A 19,885-nucleotide genomic window follows, 5' to 3' on the forward strand; every position below is an offset into this window, starting at 1 on the left:
GGTTGAGAGCCAAGCTACAAGTGACGCCTGACACAGGATGGACACTTGTCAGCTTCCCTCAAGTTTTGATGGGAAATGTAGGCGTCCTGGTCTTACAGCTTGGCTCTCCATTACAGCTGCAAGACCAGGATGCCTACATTTCCCATCAAAACTTGAGGGAAGCTGACAAGTGTCCAACCTGTGTCAGGCGTCACTTGTAGCTTGGCTCTGAGACTAAAGCGACCTGTGAGTTAAGCGTCTCCCTAAGCCTGCACAATGAATGGCTCCGTGAAAGCCCGCTGGCAACGCTGAGCACTCCTTCCCCCTTCCCAGATCCTCCCTCTCCACATCAGATCTGGGCCTCTGCCCCACGAGAGCAGTTTCTCCTGAGTCAGCACTTCAAGGAATGCTGCCAAGTAGATCCCTTTCAGCAGGGTAAGATAAAAGCCAGGCTCAAGCGGCAGAAAGGCATTTCAGATCAGCAGGAACCTTCCTACTGCCAAACACGGCAGCTTTCAAAGAAGAACTGTGCACATATATACACAAGCGCACACACGTGTGACTCAGAAGTTTGGCTGCGTTTTACTGTATCCTTTGGGGGGGGGTGAAGATGGGGAATGTGTGCTGCTTTTCCAAACGGAAGCCCCATCAGCAGCTGCAGTGTATGTTACTATTTCATCGCTGGGCCAGAGACTAATAGTCTCTTATCGTCATCTCATGGACTTCTTGGTTACCATTTCTCAGCCAAAACAGGAGAAAGGGGAACAGAGTCTGATTCCCAACCAATCCAGCCCTCAAATTAGGGGTTGGTTGACTGCGGCAGTTTAAAATGCCAGCCAGTGTAGCTTGCTGGGAGGGACTTGGGCCTGTGAGTTCTTGGCTCAGGATGGTTCCGCTTCAGCTATGGACCCATTCTCTCTCCGTTCCCTGCATGTGACATTTTCCAAGATGGGAGCAGGGCTTTTTTTCAGCAGGAACGCGGTGGAACGGAGTTCCGGAACCTCTTGAAAATGGTCACATGGCTGGTGGCCCCATCCCTTGATCTCCAGGCAGAGGGGAGTTGAGATTGCCCTCCATGCCGCTCGGCGGCGCGGAGGGCAATCTGAACTCCCCTCGGTGTGGAGATCAGGGGGCGGGGCCACCAGCCATGTGACCATTTTCTCCGAGGGCAACCCACTGAGTTCCACCACCTCTTTTCCCAGAAAAAAAGCCCTGGATGGGAGACAGATGTTTCCATTGAATTGCTGCCTGCCATGCAGCCCTTAAAGACACAACATTCCCGACAGGAAAAAAGGTGGCAACAATTGGGAATTGCTGAGGGCAAATTTCATGAAATAATATTACCGAAAGGCACTTGTTTTGTCCCTGCTGAAAGGACTGGCAGGTAGGGCTGCAAAAAACTCAGCATTAGTTTAAGGTTTAAACTCAGGTGTCTTCCATGTATTTTATTTAGTCTTTTTTGTGAATAATGCTCAGTTCTTGATGTCAGTAGCTTCAGTCTCACTTAGAAATAGTCTCTTATGTACAGTCTTCACATGAATTCTATGAAACCTTTGATAATATCCTACTATCCTGTATCCTACTGATATCCCAGCAAATTACAGCTATGTTAGTTAACAAACAATTAGATGCTGATGGACTTTAAGTGATTTACAACTGGCTCTGGTCTGTCCAGCTACACTAAAACTGCTGACAGTAGAAATTATGGTGTTAGTTCTGTCTCCCAGATAACAGCAGAATTCGTTTGCTTGTTTCTCAAAGCAAGCTAGATAAAGAGGAGCATCGCATTCCTTAAGAAGTTACAAGTTTAGAACAATAGACTATTCTGCGGGCCTGATATGCGCAGCTGACTTTGCACTAAAATAGGTGACATGCATATTAAAATTTCTAATTGCAACATAAGTATTTAACCAATCATACAGTAATGATGTTATGATCTCAGATTTCCTATAAAAGTTGTTCTGCTTAGGGGAGAGGTAGAGGTAGGGTTGACAGCTCCAAGTTGGGAAATTCCTGGAGATCTGGGGGGTAAAACCGGGAGAAACCTGGAAAAAGTGGGGTTTGGGGAGGGAAAGGATCTTGGCATGGCATAATTCCATAGGGTCCACCCCCCCCCCACCAAAGTAGCCATTTTCTCCAGGTGAACTGATCTCTGTGGCCTGGAGACCAGTGGTAATTCTGGGAGATCTCCAGCCACTACCTGGAGGCCGGCAACCCTAGGTAAAGGGAAACAATTTGGGGGGCTTCTAAGGCCTGGTTCCCTCCTGCTGTTGCAACAATGAAATAAACCGAAACCTTTTCTTATTCCTGGCCTCCAGTGTCCTATTGGGTGGGGTATTAGAGGAGAGAGCCTTTTTCAGGCATAACACTACCTATTGTTTACATCAGGGGTTCTCAAAGTTTAGCTACCAAAGGACATGCATTTTCATTAAATCTTTTCAGACCCCTTGGGCCTCCTACCCTTCCTCACTGGCAAATGCTATGTTTAGGGTTGCCAGCTTTGGGTTGAGAAATTCCTGGAGATTTGGGGGGGGGGGGGTGGAATCTGGAGAGGGCAGGGTTTGGGGAGGAGATGGACCTCAGCTGGGTATAATTCCATAAAGTCCACCCTCCAAAGCAGCCATTTTCTCCAAGGGAACTGATCTCTGTGGTATAGGGATCAGTTGTAATTCCAGGAGATCTCCAGCCACCACCTGGAGGCTGGCAACCCTAGCCATGTGCCAGACAGCCCCCTTTCCAAAGCATACACAGCAAACCCCAACTAGCCAGGCTGGACTTCTATCCTCTCATGTCCTCAAAACAATACAGTGAGAACCACATCAGCTGGACTTTAAAGCAAGTTAAAGTAAAATATCTGTATAATTGGTACAGGGCCAACATGATCAGATCTCAGAGGCTAGCTGGTTTTACAGGCCCCCAACTCAACAGGCCCAACCCAAGTCCTCACCAATCAAGCCCCTTGATTGGAAGGGAACCGAGTTGGAAAGAAACTTGCTTATTTGTTGAGAACGTCTAGCCAGAGGTCGGCTGGAAAAATGTTCAGAGTTGCTCAGAGAAATAAAGAAGCCCAGGACCACGCACAACCTGAACTTGCAGCATTTGACTGAAAATTGCCATTGGCTACTGTTGTTTATGGACATAGAGCAGGGTCTCTCGTCTCTCTCTGTATCCTGAAATCCTTCGCCTTAGAAAACATACTGAAAAGCAATTTAATTTTACACTGGAATGAACTGTGATGACTGCACTTGGAAAGCAAAGGAAGCTGGTTGTCTCCTCCCGCAGAGGTAGACTTCCTGTCTCCTTTGCTGAAAGAAAAAAAACAATTGCAGAGGGGTCTATTTCTAAGTTGCCTGGATGGGCGTGAGACCAGCTCCCATTACAGAGGCCTCTTCAGTACCCTCGTAGAAGTCCCCAGAGGCCAGTTTGAGATAAGTTTTGCTTGCAAGGTGCTTTAGTGAGCTTCTCATTGAACCATCCTATGAGGCAGAATAGTAAAGGGTCCAGTAACACCTTTAAGACTAACTAACTTTATTGTAGTATAAGCTTTCAAGAACCACAGCTCTCTTCGTCAGATGCATCTGATGAAGAGAACTGTGGTTCTCGAAAGCTTATGCTACAATAAAGTTGGTTAGTCTTAAAGGTGCTACTGGATTCTTTATTATTTTGCAACTAGAGACTAAGAGCCAAGCTACAAGTGACATTTTTCACGTGAAGGACACTTGATGGTTTTCGCAAGTTTTTCTGGGAACTGAAGTCCCTCTCCCCAGCCCTTCTCCTTCTGTTCCTTCCCCTCTCTGTTAGAATCGCTGTCTGAAGAGCCAGAGAAAGCCTGCGGCAGCAGCAGCTTTTGCAAATCGTCTTGCTCCCGGGGAGCTGCTCTGGAGAAAGCTGACATGTCGGTGAAGCTGAGCAGGATGCCCAGGGAAGGGAGAAAGTTGCAGCTGCCCGCCCCCAAAGATCGTGGAGAGCAGGCTTGTGACTGGAGGAACAATTTGCCAAAGCTGCTGTTGCCGCAGGCTTTCTCTGGCTCTTCAGGCAGCGATTCTAACAGAGAGGGGAAGGAACAGAAGGAAAAGGGGTGGGGGAGAGGGACTTCAGTTCCCCGAAAAACTTGCGAAAACGATCAAGTGTCCTTCACGTGAAAAATGTCACTTGTAGTTTGGCTCTCACACAGCTAACTCCTCTGGACCTATGAGGCAGGTCACTGCTATTCCCATTTTACAGATGGCATCGGAGCCAGAAAGAAATTTGCACCAATAATAAACTGCAGACTGCATGGCCAATGTAGAACCAAAACTCACTGTTCCCAGTCTGGTCCCTTAACCATTGGCCCATACTGTCCCCGAAAGAACACTGACCCTCATCCAAGTACCTGAATCCACACAGGCTCCCCTGTGGGGCCTGGAGATGTGAGGTTCTCCCAGTTTCCCGTGCGCTCGTAGGTGAAGGTTGTCCCAGCCACCTTGTAATCGCCATTCCACTGGATAGTCCAGTCCCCGTTCAGGAAATATTTCTCTGGGTCTTCACTTCTCAAAGCCAAAAAGTTCTCCGCTTCGGCTACTTCCTCGATCTGAATCTCACGTGCGCCAGCTGGGATCAGCCCAACATCCACATAACCTGTCCAGGGGAATGAACTGTCAGTCAGCCGCAGGGACTGGGATGAAATAATCTAATAGCTCAGGCTAGCCCAGTCTCATCAGATCTGAGAAGCTAAACAAGGTCAGCCCTGTTTAGTCCTTGGATGGAAAACCACCAAGGAAATCCAGGGTCACTACAGAGAAGCAGGCAATGTCTCTTGCCTTGAAAATCAACAGGGTCACCATAGTTCAGCTGTGACTTGGCAGCAATTTACACACACAACCCTTCCTAGAAAGAGGAGGCCTGGCCCTTACAGTTGAACCCTTTTGAGTGTTTGCCCTTTCCCAAGCAATCAGTTGAGAATTAGGAAGGTAGGGGATAAAAGGCTTCTATGAGATCTATTTTCTTGCCAAAAAAAAAACGGTTTGAAATATTACCTTCCAGAGGTCTCTCTTGATCCATAATCGAATCTAGCTGCTATAAATATGTACTATTATCATCAGAGCACACCAAATATTAAGATGTTCAAGCCCCACCCAAGAGACAAATCTGGCACACAACCTCACCCAGACCCTCGCTCTTCTCAAACGTCTTCTTGACCGTTTGACAAGTGGACCCGTCCCCTTGGCACACGCCACACCGGTCCTCTACCGCATAGGAGTCAATTTCAAAGTCGCAGCCGATATTCTGAAAGGTAGGAAAGGGCAGTTAAAGGTGGGCAGCCCCCAACCCAGTTTGTCACAGGCATTAGCAGTACAATGCTAAACACAGTTACACCTTTCTAAACCCATTGACTTCACAAGATATAGAAGGGCAGGGCTCATTTTAAGGGGGAACGCACAGGAACGCAGTTCCGGTAGTTCTCCAAAGAGGTCACATGTCAGGTGGCCCCGCCCACCTGATTTTCAGCCATTTTGGGCCCATTGTGGCCTGGATTGGAGCTGAAATGGGCAGGATCGAAGCCAAAACAGCCAGGATTGGTCCAGAAATGGCCCGGATTGGGCCTCTGATGGGTGGTGGATCACTCTCCCACTCAGCAGCGGCCCAATCCTGACCATTTTGGGCCCCTTTTGGGCCATTTTCAGCCCCCTTTTGCCATTTTGGGCCCAATTTCGGCCCTGAATGGCCAGGATTGGGTCCAAAACAGCCAGGATAGTTGATGTCAGGGGGTGTGGCATATGCTAAGGAGTTATGCTAAGGAGTTCCTGCAGCTCTTTTTCTACGAAATGGCCCCTGTAGAATGGTGTAACTCTGCTTAGGATCACACTAAAAAGGAGAGGGAGCTATTACCAGCAGCAACTAGAAGGTCCAGTTACCAAGGACAACTACAAGGTCTGGTCAAAAGACGGATGCACTCAGCGTGAGAATGGGCCACACTCCAATAGGGATGAATGGGCAAAGTTGGATGAATTTGAACCATATGCATTCACCTATTTGGAGGAACAGGTATTTTTTCTAACACGCTAACTATCCCAAGTTTTCCTCCACCAGCTTCTATTTCCATTTGTAATGTCTTGATGCTGTGTTGACAAAGACCCTTGAAGAGTCCTTGATTGACAGGCGGACTCTTCTCCTTACCTGGACTATTCTTCTGCAGCCACCACATCAAACACTTCCTTATAATGATGAGAATCAGGCCTGTGATTTTTCTGCACAAGCCCACGTTGCCATTCTGACCTCGCTAAACAGCCTTTCAGAGTCTACTAGCAGAGTTGCAATCCCTGGTAAGAGTCTAAAACTATGCTTACCTTACAGATCCCGTTAATACACATGTCTCGGCTGGAATTCCCTTCATAACAAGGAGTCCCATCAATAACTGCGTCACGGAGCTTTTCTGCAAAGTACTCATTCTCTGGGCGGCAGTGCAGCTCACATGGATTAACTGCAGGCGCCAAAGAGAAGAACCGAGTCACTGGCTAGGTCAACAACATCTGGCTGCCTCCTTACTTCCTTTTGCCAAAGTCCCTTGGTTTGCAGTGCTTGGAAGTCAGAACTCAGCCACTGTATTGCCAACAGTGCTTATGGAACAAGATGCCTTCAGTCAAGCCCTGTGCTTCATGGAAAGGCACCTTCCCCACCTGAAGTCCAGTATATAATGTAACTGGGGTGCAAATTCCTTTTTGACCCAATTGTGTTGACCAATCAGTCCTTGAGTAGCATGCAAGGCTAATCAAAGGGAGGGGCAGGAAGTAGCCAAGCACTTCTCCGCTGTGCTTAGATTCAGCATAGCTGGAAATCCCCTCCCAAAGAATTTCACTAGTTACCATGGCCAAACACTCTCTCTTTAATGGTGGAAGTCACTGAAGCATTAATAGTTAACAGCATCCTTCATTCACCAACTGCACAAGATGCATCTAAGTGTTATCCGAGCAGACAGAAGTAGGGTTGCCAGCCTCCAGGTAGCGGCTGGAGATCTCCCGGAATTACAACTGGTCTCCAGGCCACAGAGATCAGTTCGCCAGGAGAAAATGGCTACTTTGGGGGGTGGACTCTATGGAATTATGCCATGCCACGGTCCTTTCCCTCCCCAAACCCCAATTTCTCCAGGTTTCACCCCCCAGATCTCCAGGAATTTCCCAGCTTGGAGCTGGCAACCCTAGACAGAAGGCATGTCCAGATCAAAGAGCTCTCGGTGACTTGCGCAAGCCAGCCAAGTTGCGTATGCATATGGCACTTATCCACATTAGGCTTCTAACACAAATGCTAACATAATGCAAGAAAAAGACTGCAAACCCAATCAAGCTTTTTTGCTAACACAACACAGAGAGGACTTACTGTTATGAGGCAGAGGGGTCCACTTATAGAGCTTCCCTTTGTAGGGCCTGGCATCAAATTGGCTGCACTGGATGTGACGGAAAGATGGCTGGTCCACAGGGCAGGCCTTCAGGCTGCAAACCCTGAAGCGCTTTCGTTCCCCAACGCAATATTTACCACCATATTTTGGCCTGACATTGGAAAAGAGAAGCCGGCTAAGAGATACAATACAGACGGAATTTCTCAGCCTCCGCCCTCAGCATCTCGTGTGAAAGAAAGATGGTTGCGGATAATGGTTTGAAAGCAGAGCAAGATATGCAAGATAACCAACCCAAACTATACAGCAGGAATTGGAGCTGGCCTGCTCAGTAGGAGGGGGGAGGGAGGCACAGCAGGCCCCCCCTGGCCACCAGCTGTCATCCTCTCATCTAGCAGAATATGACCCCTCTTTACTCTTTTGCATTTTCCAAGGTCGGAATATCCATGCCACTCCAAACAGCAACAAGATCTAGCAATTATCTCAACGGAAACGCAACAAGCTTTCGTAGTTAAATCAACACAGTACGAGGAAGTTGATTTAAATCAAGGCAATTTGTAATCGTTGATTTGAACTACTGGTTTAAAAGAAGTTTCCCACTTCGGAGCTCGTCTCTTTCCTGAACAAGGATGTAAATAAACTGGTTGCTGTAACAGAGAAAATATATTGGTTTGCGCCTTTGTATAGCCTAGGCGCTTAATCCGAAACCCTTCTCCAGGCAGCCCGCGTGGCTTTTGGGCTGCAGAATTTTGTCTGCTTGGAGATTAAACAGAAGATTTTGTTTACAAATTCCAACAGAGGAGCTATGCTAGTCTGTCACAGAAGAAACAAAAAAGTGTCTCACAGCACCTTCTACGCTAGGCCTGCTAGGCGCTTTGAAGCAGAAGTTCTAGCCCGTGAAAACGTAGCCTTCAATAAATTGGTCAGCCTTTAATGTACCACCCAACTCCTTTTTAAATTTTGGTTTTCCTTCCTCTGTATACATGCAAGGGTCCTAAACAGAATCACTTACTTGAAGGCTAACACAGCAATCCTATGTATAGGATTGACAATCTGTATGGTCTAGGGGTTAGCACGTCAGACTAGGATCTGGGAGACCCGGGTTCGGATCCCCACTCTACTATGGAAGTTTACTGGGCGACGTTGGCCCAGTCACTCTCTCTCAGCCTACCTCACAGAGCTGTTGTGAGGATAAATGGAGAGAATGAGGTACGTCACTTTGGGTTTCCATTGGGGAGAAAGACGGGGTATAAATGAATAAAATAAAGATAATAAATAATATACTTGTGGCCTCCTCTGAGGTGATGGTGGGACAGCTTTAAATAGATCCGCCATAAATTTTACAGTGTTAATTGCAGCTACATTGGGAGAACCTTTGGGATTGGGAGCGTGGATGGAGGAGTAAACTCTCTCCCTTACACTGCTTTCCCGATGCAAATGACTCCCACCTCCCTTCCACTGGCCTCACGGGAGGAAAATATATTCATATCCCATGTTGTGGCCCTGAATTCCTCCACGTATATACCCCATATCAGCTGCCGCTTATTAAAAATGTTAATGTTAACATTCATTCTGGCCCTTATTTGGACACAAGTTCCTCTCAGCAAAATGGGACGTTTCTGCCAAACCAAAACGCCTGGAGGGTTGGTTTCAAGTGTATAGAACCTTCCAGAAGCAAGGGAGAGCAATTACTGGGCCCGAGAAGGAAAGTAAACATCCTTGCTGTACCCTTTCTGATCTGAGAATAAACCCAGGCAGGAGAAGGGCTACGGTTGCCAGCCTCCAGGCGGGGCCTGGAGATCTCCTGGAATTACAACTAATCTCCAGGCCACAGAGATCAGTTCCCCTGGAGAAAAATGGCTGCTTCGGAGGGTGGACTCTATGGCATTGTACCCCACTGAGGTCCCTCCTCAGCCCAAACCCCGCCCACCCCCAGATCTCCAGGAATCTCCCAACCCAGAGTTGGCAACTCTAAGGAAGACATAAAAGAGAACCACAAAGTCTGTGTCCCATAGATGACTCTGGCAAGAAACAGGATGGGATCTGCCAGGGCTTGAATCCACCACAATACAGGACTTCTTGTGCCATTGATGCCCGGGGTCACCGCCCCACAATTCTTTCCTTTTACACAGGAAAGCAGCCTCTGGTTCGATGACTGACAGATCGTTAAGATTCCATTTAGGAAACCGAAACTGTAGGCTAACACGTTTCTGTCACATTCAGATCATTTAAAAAGAGATTCTATAACTGAGTGCATTGTTAATTTAAATTCTAAAACTCTGATTTAAAATTAAAACACCTGATTTTTATTTTTAAAATGTTTTGTTTAAACTGATCTTCCACTTGCACACCTGTGAAGCAATGAAGTAAGATGATGAAGCTATGACTAAATATTTCCCTTCTGAACAGAAGTTTGCTCTTCGGTTTGGAGCACATACTTTGCACGTTGGGGTGGGGTGGGAGAATGCAGTCACACAATTTTTTGTGCTGTTGGAGAGGAGGGAGATTGCTGATGACAGTAAAGGAGGGAGGAGTGCTTTGTTGAGGATGGTGCTTTTACATTTCCAAAGTACTTCTCTCAACAGATTTTGCTAACAATTCCATGCAATTCTGGCCTGAGTGACTCATATTCATTTAAAAAACAAGAACAGTATGGTGTGAGGCTGGAGCCCTTTCCTCCCACCCCTCTGTCCTCTGCGGGAAAACAATGGTTGCTTTCAGGAACAGCCACTGCACAGCTGAATATCTACTGCCAACCACATTTTAAAGAAAAATATATCAAAGCAAGGAGGAGTCAAGAAAAGACCTTCAGCTTGCATGCTATACTGCATCCCATGGTGGCCATGTTAAATTCAGCTGTTTGAAGCTCAGCTCTGGACATTTGGCCAAAACGTTCACATTCACTCTGTGTGTGTGTGTGACTGTGAACATTTATCCACATTCAAGCCAGGTCCTCTGTGGGGTGAAAAGATGCAAAAATATGCACAAATTAGGTGTCCAAGAGTTGTGTGCGTGTGAGACAAGTGGAGACAGCACAATCTTGTACCCAGATTGAACCGGGCCAAGGTGTTGCTGAGCAAGTCTTCACCCTGCCTGAGCACTGCCCTGGGGTTCTGCTACTCCCACTTAGAGTTGGAATAGCCATTCATCTCAGATCAGCTGCCATAGTTTAGCACTTCAGAAAACTCTTATCAAGTTCAACACCAGAACAACGGTGTGGATTTATTGCAAGGGAGAGTCTGGGAACAGATTGGGAAATGCACATCTCGCAATTCATATCCCCCCAGCCCTAATTTCATCCTCCCCCAACCAGGATTTCATAAACTCTTAGGTACACCTCTGTCCCAACTCCTGATAGATGGGAGAATTTGGATGGGAGAAAGAGCATTTGTCTTCAGTCTGAATTATCCCCCCCCCACACACACACCTCCAAGTCCTTTAAGATGAGATATGGGGCAGCTGCCTGAAAGGATAGAAACTGGGACAGAAAAATACCCCCCTTTCTTCCCCTCATCAGGCCCCAGACTCCAGCCTCTTGCTCCCCTTCAGTCTAACAACTGCCTGGCAAATGGAGGGCTCTACTCAGCCAGGTACTCTGTGTGGCAACAAGGCGGTACACCCGCGCTGCCCTCCCCATGGCTGGACTGTCTGCTTTGTTTTGCATTGCTTTAGAAACCAACATTTTCCTCCATCTCTGCATTCCCCTCACCCCTTGTCCATGGGAGGCTCTGCTTCGCTGCTGATTTGGTTGGTGAGGGGCCGTCCACTTGACTATTAGAAGGAACAAGATGGAGGATGGCAAGGAAATGGCGAGTGGGGAGAGAACTGCATGACTGGGAAGTGCCTCCAGCCCCTGATTTCTCCCCAAAGGTGGTGCTTGTGAGCAGAGTGACTTACGTGGGCCTGTTGCACTGCCGCTCGGCATTCTGCACTCCAGCACCGCAGGTTCGAGAGCAGGCTGCCCAGGAACTCCAGGCACTCCAGCCTCCATCGATGGACTCTGGGCGGTAGCCCATGTGCACACACTCCCCATTGAAACACCACTGCGGAGTAAAGGGGTGGGGGGGGTGCAAGATCAAGTCAAGCTGGCCAGCACAGGACACTTACAACACACTAAAACGGCCACTCCTCCTAAAACTATGGGTGGCTCAAGAACAAGCAAAGGAAAGAGAATCTTTCAGTTCTTCATCAACATTCTTTATAAGCCCACCCTTCTCCCCACTGGGGGGCAGGCCCCAAGGACAGATGAAACAATAAAAGGCAAGAGACTTCAAGAAAGCATACCGTCAGCTGTTCAGTTACTGTGCCCCATGTAAAGAATCCCCAAAGCCCTTTGAGTGACCGCAGCCTTACAAAGCTTTCCACAAGCACGGAGCCGGGAGGCTTTCCTCCCACTCTCAGGAATGCCGTTTCACAGAAAAGGGGCTGCCACAGAGGAAGAGCAAGCGCCACACACTGTTGCGCACACCTGGCTGCACAAAAGGACAGAGGGCAGAGAAGAATCATAGGAACAGAGCTGCTGGATGGCTTTGCATGGCAGGAGATACAGCCCTTTGAGTATATGGGGTCCCACACCATGAAGGCCTCTCAAAGGAATAGCCATGATGTTCAACTGGTCCCATGCACCAAGGGGTAGCCAGTGCGAAGGTGTATTGGGTGGGTTGGACACCTGCCTCCTGCCAGCTACCACATCCTAGTTTCTTCAAGGGCAGCCCCAAGTACAGTATGTTACAACAGTCAAGCTTCAAAGTTACTGAAGTCTGGATCAGCCAAGGTCACTTGAGTCAAGAAGCACTAGAGTAAAAACATTGTTATCCAGCACTTGGTTATCCAGAACACTCAATTAATCAGCCATGCTCCTCCTCCCCAGCCCCCAAATCCCTGTGTCTTTGGGTGCACATGTGACCGACTGCTGCCTTTCCAGCTGGCTGGCTTGATGCCTCTGGCCATTGCTGGGCTTCTGACTGCCAGTGCTGTCAGCAGCCATCATCCTCAACTGCCACTGGCTCAGCCCAAATGCTCCTGGGCAGCCAGCCTGCTTGTCTGCATGCTGCACAGAATGCCTCGAGGGGAAAGGTCCCATTCTAGCATGGGGTGGAGTTGGGTTTCTGCAGATTCCTCTGGGTAGGGGGCCGAGCAATAAGTGCAATTATTTGGCAAGCCACATCTCCTACGAGTACTGGATAGCAGAGCTTGCACTGCTAGGATGGTCTCTGTTCCAAAATCAGGTCTGAAGGCACAGCCAAATGGTCACAGGTAGGAACTTCAGGAGCTGTTCTGTTATCTCCTGCTCAATGTTTCTCTACAAGGGACTATTTCAAGAGTAGACTGCCTCTTCCTGGGCCCTTGGAAACACTTCCTCAGAAAGGGATACCTTAATAATGTCCTTCAGCAGCTCTTTTAATACAATATTTTAGAACCTCAGAGGGGCAAGGACACAAGCCACAGCACAGCACCTGCCTTGGGAGCTGTCTTACATGGATAGATTTCACAAGCGGAAATTAATGCTGAATTTAGGAACTTATGTATCTGACACTTATAGCAGAATCTTGAGAAACTCATTTTTTTAATGGGTGTAATTTGTCTTTTTACGGAATTTGAGTTGCCAAATGCCTGCATGGCAGAGCTGGAAAGAACATATATAGTATATAATCAAAGGTATTAGAGAGAAACGGCAGCACACAAGCCAGCCTGCCTGTTCTGTGCGGTTTCGACCCGTGCAGGGTAAGAGAGACGCTGTATATTCCTTGTGCTGCTGTCCCGCTGAAAACAGTTCCCCCTCCCAAAGTGTTTCTGGCCCCATGAGAAAAGCTTGTGGGTAAACACAGCTTGGAAGTGGGGATTTTCAGCAGGAAGACGGTGCGAGAGAAAAGGACGAAAGAGTCCCTCGGCGCCTCTTTCCTTTTAAAATCACAGCCTGAGTAGCCTCTTCCCTGTCCATCACAAAACAAGGCTGATAAAAGGATGCCGTAAAGAGCGCCTCCCCTCCAAAGGCTGCCCCAGATCAGCAGCGGCCGTCACTCTACCTTCTTCTCCTCGCACTTGGTTCCATCGACGGCCGCATCCAGCTTGGAGTGACACGTATTCCCCACTGAGCACCACAGCGTGCTGCAAACACTCTAAAGAGAGGGGAGAAAGGCAAAGTATTCTCCAGTTGCAAACTGGCCCAGCCCTACAGCTGGGCTCCTGCAAAGGGGAGGTGAAGTCCCCCAAACTCTTCTCACTCCTACCAGCTGTCTCACCCTGCCTATGCCCGGGCAGTTTTACTCCGTAGCATTTCTGCTGTTTACAATGATTGGCCTTGGTGACTGCTGGAAGACCAGAATGTTTTTGCTGGATGACTGGCAGTCTGAGCATTTTGGGGTGATCATTTTGAATGGCATTTCCCCCCTCCCCCCGAATCGCTGTGTGATACAGCTGTTTTATGTTGCTTTAAGACTATGTATTTCATTAAAAGCAGGGGTCATTTCGTAGAAAAAGAGCTGGAGGAATGTATTAGCATAACTCATTAGCATATGCCACGCCCCTTGTCAGCGCTGGAAGTGTGTTGTTAGCATAACTGATTTGCATATGCCACACCCCCGGACATCACCTATCATGGCTGTTTTGGACCCAATCCTGGCCATTCAGGGCCGAAATTGGGCCCAAAATGGCAAAAAGGGGCTGAAAATGGCAAAAAAGGGCCCAAAATGGTTTAGATTGGGCCACTGCTGAGCGGGAGAGTGATCCACCACCCATCAGAGGCCCAATCTGGGCCATTTCAGCCCCAATCCAGGCCGAAACAGGCCCAAAATGGCTGAGAGTCAGGTGGGCAGGGCCACCTGTCATGTGACCTCCTTGGGGAACTGCTGGAACTGCGTTCCTGCACATTCCCCCTTAAAATGAGCTCTGATTAAAAGACTATTGTGTGTTATTGTGTTTAGTGGAGTGTTTTTTGTACAATCTGCTGTATCTTATTGGTTAGGAATTAAGAGAGTGGATGAATGAATGTGAGCAAATGCAATTACAGTTCAGAGGCCGCATCATTAGCTCTTTGTATGGCAACAATCAAATGCAAAAATCAGTGCAAACGGATCTTGCTCACTTTGCTCGCTTGAATTGGCTTCGTCTACATAGTTGTTTCATTCTGAACATAGCTTCCTTGTAGACGCACACACAAAATACCTATTTCATAATTCTATGTTGCATCAAAAATAAATGAGGAGCCAGTTATCCAACCCTTCCTTACATCCATGTCATCACAGAAGGTGGAATAGGGTCCATATTGAAGACGGCACTGGTGGCTGACATCATAGAGGACCCCTGGTGGGACGGAGGGGTAGTCTATCACATCTTTGGCTGGTGGGTCATCCAGGCAGAGCCCCCAACCGCGACTGCAAAGAGAAACATTAGAATTAAAGAGCTGGGCTTGAAATGAAACCTGTAACTGGTGGGCAGAGCAGCAGAGAGAACTATACACTTTATGGCCCTCAATCCCAACAAGAAGCTTGGCTTCTCCAGTGGCAAAAAAAGGCAGGAAGCAGGATTTCAGGGGCCAGAGCAAAATAGCAAGGGCATTTTTAAAGGTCTCTGTTTTGGTCTCCAACTGAGGGCAGGAAAAACTAGGCTCCTCCATGTGTGCAGGAAGAACAGCTGTGTGTTGTGCTGGGCAGCCATGTTCAACCCACAGGTGTGAGCATGACTCAGGCAGGACTTGGCTGTCTTTGTGCTGGGAGCAAGTAAGCAAAACAGGCATGCCGACGCTGGCCGTGCCCCATTCCCGAGGAAAGGCCAGCTGGTGAAGGGAAGAGGAAACAGAGGTCAGGAGGTCTAGCTGGCTGGAGAGAACAGAAGAGGCCTATGCCTCTTCCCATTGATCCCTCTAGCAATTTAGTCTAAGGCACAAATGCAAGTGCTGGGCCAGGCACGCAGCAGGACCTTCCCAGCAGTATTAAAAAGCTTGTTGCATCTGCACTGGTGGTGCGTGTGCTGCTTTTGATAAATGAAAGGATCCAGACCCCTTTCTTCTGCCTGCCTCTGCTCCTGCCTGAATCAGGGGTGGAAGGTGCTGTAACGGGCCGTTTCCCCACATCTTAAAAAGATCGCCCCACTCACGGAACACTGACAGCTCCTTTCACGTGATTTCTGATGTCAGTGTTTCCAAAATGGAGGCGGGCAGTTATGATTCCGTTTTCGTGACGAAAACGGAATCATAACTGCCCGCCTCCGTTTTGGAAACGCTGACGTAGGAAATCACGCTAAAAGAGCCGCCAGCATTCTGTGAGTGGGGCTCTCTTTTTTAGATGTGGGAAACAGTCTTAAATGGCTGCAAAGATCTAGTCAAAGATCTCCCAGCATCTCTTCCAGCTGGAACCTCAGCAGAGATCCTTCCCAGCCCTCGAGAGTGAGCCTGGAACCTTTGGCCTGCAAAACCACATGTTCTCCCCCTCCTGAGCAACAGCTCTTCCCTTTGAAATCTAGTCAGGAAAACTGGATTTCAAAGATTCCCAGCAGGAGGGGCATGAGGAAAATCTTCTATTTATATACAGACGTTGAAGGAAACCTTTACCGATGTTTATGTCAGGGTGGACCGTGAACTCTGCAAAGAAGACACCAGTGAGAGACAAGGGTCACTTTTGCTTGTTTGCCGGATCTCCTAAAGTTGTCTGGTGCAGTTCCACTTGTAGGTTCACAGATAGGTTGGGCAGGGAAGGCATATTTAATTCAGAACTGGAAGAATGAAGAATTCATAACTAGCCTGTTTCTTCTTTTACACCAGCTTCAGAACTTTGGGCTTGCCAATGGACCATGACACAGGCAAGGAAGCACTCCTGCACAAATTGCTCTCTGTCAGGAAGCCAGAATTGTCTCCGGATAGGTCTTGCCTTCCTTGAGACATTGGAGGGCATTGCCCTGAGGACAAAATCTCACTTGCTAGTTCCTCACTAGCTCCCAGGTCCCTTCCCATCTCCCCTGCCTAGCTAACACACTCCGGAACTGGACTCAAAACAGGCAGGGCTGCATATAATCTTTCAAACTGTGCAGAGAGGGACAAAAATATTTGTGTCAGGCTTCGTTCTTGGAACACTTTCAGGCTTAATTCAATCAAGAAAAATGCCTCTGAATATGTACAGAAGACCTTTTCATTCCTACTGAACCACCAACCTCCAGCATCTAGGCTTAAGGTGCATGAATTTTTTGCCAGCTGCCCTTTACGGCTTTATCCAGCCTTTTAACTGGAATGACAGTAGACGCCTCTTTGTATCTGTAATTTACTGATATTGATGTGGTTTTACTATTTTCATGTTAAATTATTGTTGTATGTTTTCATTTGGTTGTGACCCACCCTGAGGCTGCTTGTGGGGAGGGTGGGCTACAAATGAAATAAAATGAACGAATGAACGAATGAACGAACAAATGAATGAACGAATGAACAAACGAATGAACGAATCTTTTCCAGGCTGGCTTGAACTCAAGCACTACTGGCCTAAGGAAGTACAACAGCTGGTGCAAGCAGCCTTTGAACCATGAGCAGAGCTGTAGCTCTTCAACTCAACAGACCCCTAGCTGGGCCTTGGAGTGACAGACGTGGAGAGTCTCCCTTTTCCCACTGTGCAAGTGTGAAGCTAAATGTGCAGATTGCACAGAACACACTGTGCCTGCCACATCTAACTAGGGTCCAATGTGAGAATATCACAGAGCAGAGCATTGGACTGCTCCCCTCTCCCTTCCCTGCCACCCACCTTCAGCCCCTGCCAAGGTGCTAGGCTGGCTCTGTTGCCAGAAGACTCAACAGGCAGTTGTCGCTCTTGAGCTTTTTTCTTGCCTCTTCTCCACAGCCAGGCAAAAGGGCCCAACCAGGCCAAGCAAGAGCAGAGACGGAGACAAGCCTCCAGCCTCTGCTCTTCGTTGCCCAACAAGGGGAAGAAGAGCCAGCAGCTACAGAAGGCTAAAAATAAACAAATGCCAGAAAGAATTTGGCCCAGCCTTCCTCTGTTGGGAGTCCTCTTTTGCCTTGGCCAGGCTCCCATTGGGGCTGGTCTGGAGCAGCGGGTCCTTGCTGGCAGACATGGCCAGATAGCACACAGCAAACAGTCTTGTCTGTGCCGCCCCAAGTTCTGTAGAACTGAAACTGGCTCGTGCAAAGAAAAAAAACCCTTTCCCCCTTAAGTGCCGCTGCACTGTGACTGATCCTATGTCCAGGAAGGATCCTCTGGACCGGTGCTCAGAGAAGCTTGCTGGTGTAGCTTCCCCACAGCCCCAAGGCCAAGAGAGTGGGGATTCAAATCAGCTCCGTCGGGGCAAGGAACAGCCTCATGGCACTCTTGCCTGCAAGACAACTTTGGCCATGGGCAGGGCTGCACCCAGGCTTCTTCAGAGGCTCCCTCTCTCATCACTTGGAAGCAGGGCTTTTTTTCTGGGGAAAGCGGTGGTGGAACTCAGTGGGTTGCCCTCAGAGAAAATGGTCACCCAGCTGGTGGCCCCGCCCCCTGATCTCCAGACAGAGGGGAGTTTAGATTGCCCTCCATGCCGCTCAGCAGCGCGGAGGGCAATCTCAACTCCTCTCTGTCTGGAGATCAGGGGGCGGGGCCACCAGCCATTTGACCATTTTCAAGAGGTGCCGGAACTCCGTTCCACCACGTTCCCGCTGAAAAAAAGCCCTGCTTGCAAGGCATTGGACTCCTCATTGCCTCCTTATTTTTCACACCTCCTTGATCAAAGCTAAGCAAGGAGACAACTCCACGACCTCCCTGTCCATGCCAAACAGGAGTTGGCCACCCTGTGACAAATGCCTGTGTTCCCCTTTCATGACTACTGTGAATGAATCCCAGCAGGAAAAATAGCAAGCGAGATGGATATGCCATGGTCACATCACCACCCCACGACCTCTCCCTTTCTGTTCTAAGTGGCTATGGGCTTTGCCTGCACTTCGATGTCTCAAGTGCTTCTCTCCCATAAATGAACACAGCCCAGCCCCCAACACACACTGTCTCTCCATTGTCACAGCGTCCCATTCCCACCACCGCATGCTGGGAGCATTAAGCAATGGAAATGCCTCCCCCCTACCCTGCACTTACTCCAGGAAACGGGTGACATATTCCCTGCTGCAACGGGACCAGGTGAGCGGTGAAGTGTCGTACAGGAGCTGTGGAGACATGATGAAAGGTCTTTTCCCAACTGGCTCACAGTCATTGCCGCTTCCGTCATGCTGAATCCCCAAACTGCAAGAGCACAGCCCCCCAAAGGGGGAGGTGAGCCACGCACCCAGACACAAGAAGAAAACCTGTTTATCCAAGGGCCTCAAACACTCAAGAGGACTCCTCTCTCCAAGTTTTTAGGAACTGGCCACAAGTTGCATTCACACAGGTTGGCCTGCAGACACCTTGCTTGCCCATCCTGCAGGATCCGCACAGCACCCCTAGATGGCCAGTCAGTGGATTCTCTATTATTATACCCAGAGTGGTGGTAGAGAGTGCCCTCAAATCATAGTTGACTTATGGTGACCCCTGGTAGAGTTTTCAAGGCAAGAGACTAGCACAGGTGGTTTGCCATTGCCTGCCTCTGCAACCCTGGTCTTCATTGGAGGTCTCCCATCCAATTAGTAGCCAAGGCTGATCCTGCTTAGCTTCTGAGATCTGACAAGATTGGGCGCACCTGGGCTATCCAGGTCAGGGCAAAAATCTTATGGCGACCCCTGGTGGGGTTTTCATGGCAAGAGACCAACAGAGGTGGTTTGCCATTGCTAGCCTCTGCAACTCTGGTCTTCATTGGAGGTCTCCCATCCAATTACTAACCAAAGCGGACTCTGCTTAGTTTCCAAAATGTGACAAGATCACTTTCCTGGGCTATCCAGGTCAGGGCACAGGGCAGGAAATGGAGACTGGAAAAGAGCAGCTTACATGAGGTTAAACGGACACTGTATTATTTTGTTGGGGGGGAGGCGGAATTCACTGGACTGATAAAGCAAGCGTGAAAGCAACCACTGATAAGCGATTAGGGGTAACTGCAGTTCTTTCCCAACCGGAAGCTCTCTCACACACACAATATTTGAAGGCTGAAACACTTCTGATTTTTGCATACAGAGTTTGTATTTTTACTTTAAAATTACCAAAAGCAAAACACAAAATTTTGGCAATCTGACCACACTGAAGTGTTTCTGACAACTAAAATTTTTGCTTGCAATATGTAATAAAATTAGAAGTAAAATAAATAGCCAATTTTCAAATTTCTACAGAAGATTGCCTTAGAAATGCATGAATTATTTTGAGAGGTATATTTGGATACTCACTTTGTGGTGCAAAGGGCTTTGGCAGAGAACCCGAGTTTGTGGCTTTTAGTATAAAGGGTGCATCCTACACACAAGCATATATTTCTGGCAATATGCTTACATCTCTTCCTTTCCTTATTTAAGCCATTTATAACTCTACTTTCCACTTGGCCACAAAATGGCTTATGGCACAGAGATGACCATAAAACTGTGTCACAAATAACAGACTAACAAAAACAAACAGGCAGGCAACCACGACTGGAATCTGTTAACTAAATGGTTCCAGATGC

General features: G+C 48.3%; 1 protein-coding gene across 2 annotated transcripts in view; it reads right to left on the reverse strand.

The window, feature by feature from the left end:
- Positions 1-19,885, reverse strand: part of ADAMTS7 (ADAM metallopeptidase with thrombospondin type 1 motif 7) — a 71,268-nt gene that overhangs the window by 37,891 nt on the left and 13,492 nt on the right. The window contains exons 8-15 of one of the 2 annotated variants that reach the window (XM_055002815.1): positions 18,406-18,549; positions 14,577-14,721; positions 13,375-13,467; positions 11,246-11,391; positions 7,333-7,502; positions 6,306-6,439; positions 5,124-5,244; positions 4,352-4,596 (exon numbers count right to left, since the gene is read on the reverse strand). In XM_055002815.1, the coding sequence (XP_054858790.1) occupies positions 4,352-4,596; positions 5,124-5,244; positions 6,306-6,439; positions 7,333-7,502; positions 11,246-11,391; positions 13,375-13,467; positions 14,577-14,721; positions 18,406-18,549 (1,198 nt within the window). The remainder of the gene's footprint in view (positions 1-4,351; positions 4,597-5,123; positions 5,245-6,305; positions 6,440-7,332; positions 7,503-11,245; positions 11,392-13,374; positions 13,468-14,576; positions 14,722-18,405; positions 18,550-19,885) is intronic. The other variant, XM_055002816.1, reaches the window with a different exon arrangement.

This window comes from Eublepharis macularius, chromosome 18 (assembly GCF_028583425.1).
Source record: "Eublepharis macularius isolate TG4126 chromosome 18, MPM_Emac_v1.0, whole genome shotgun sequence".
Taxonomy (NCBI): domain Eukaryota; kingdom Metazoa; phylum Chordata; class Lepidosauria; order Squamata; family Eublepharidae; genus Eublepharis; species Eublepharis macularius.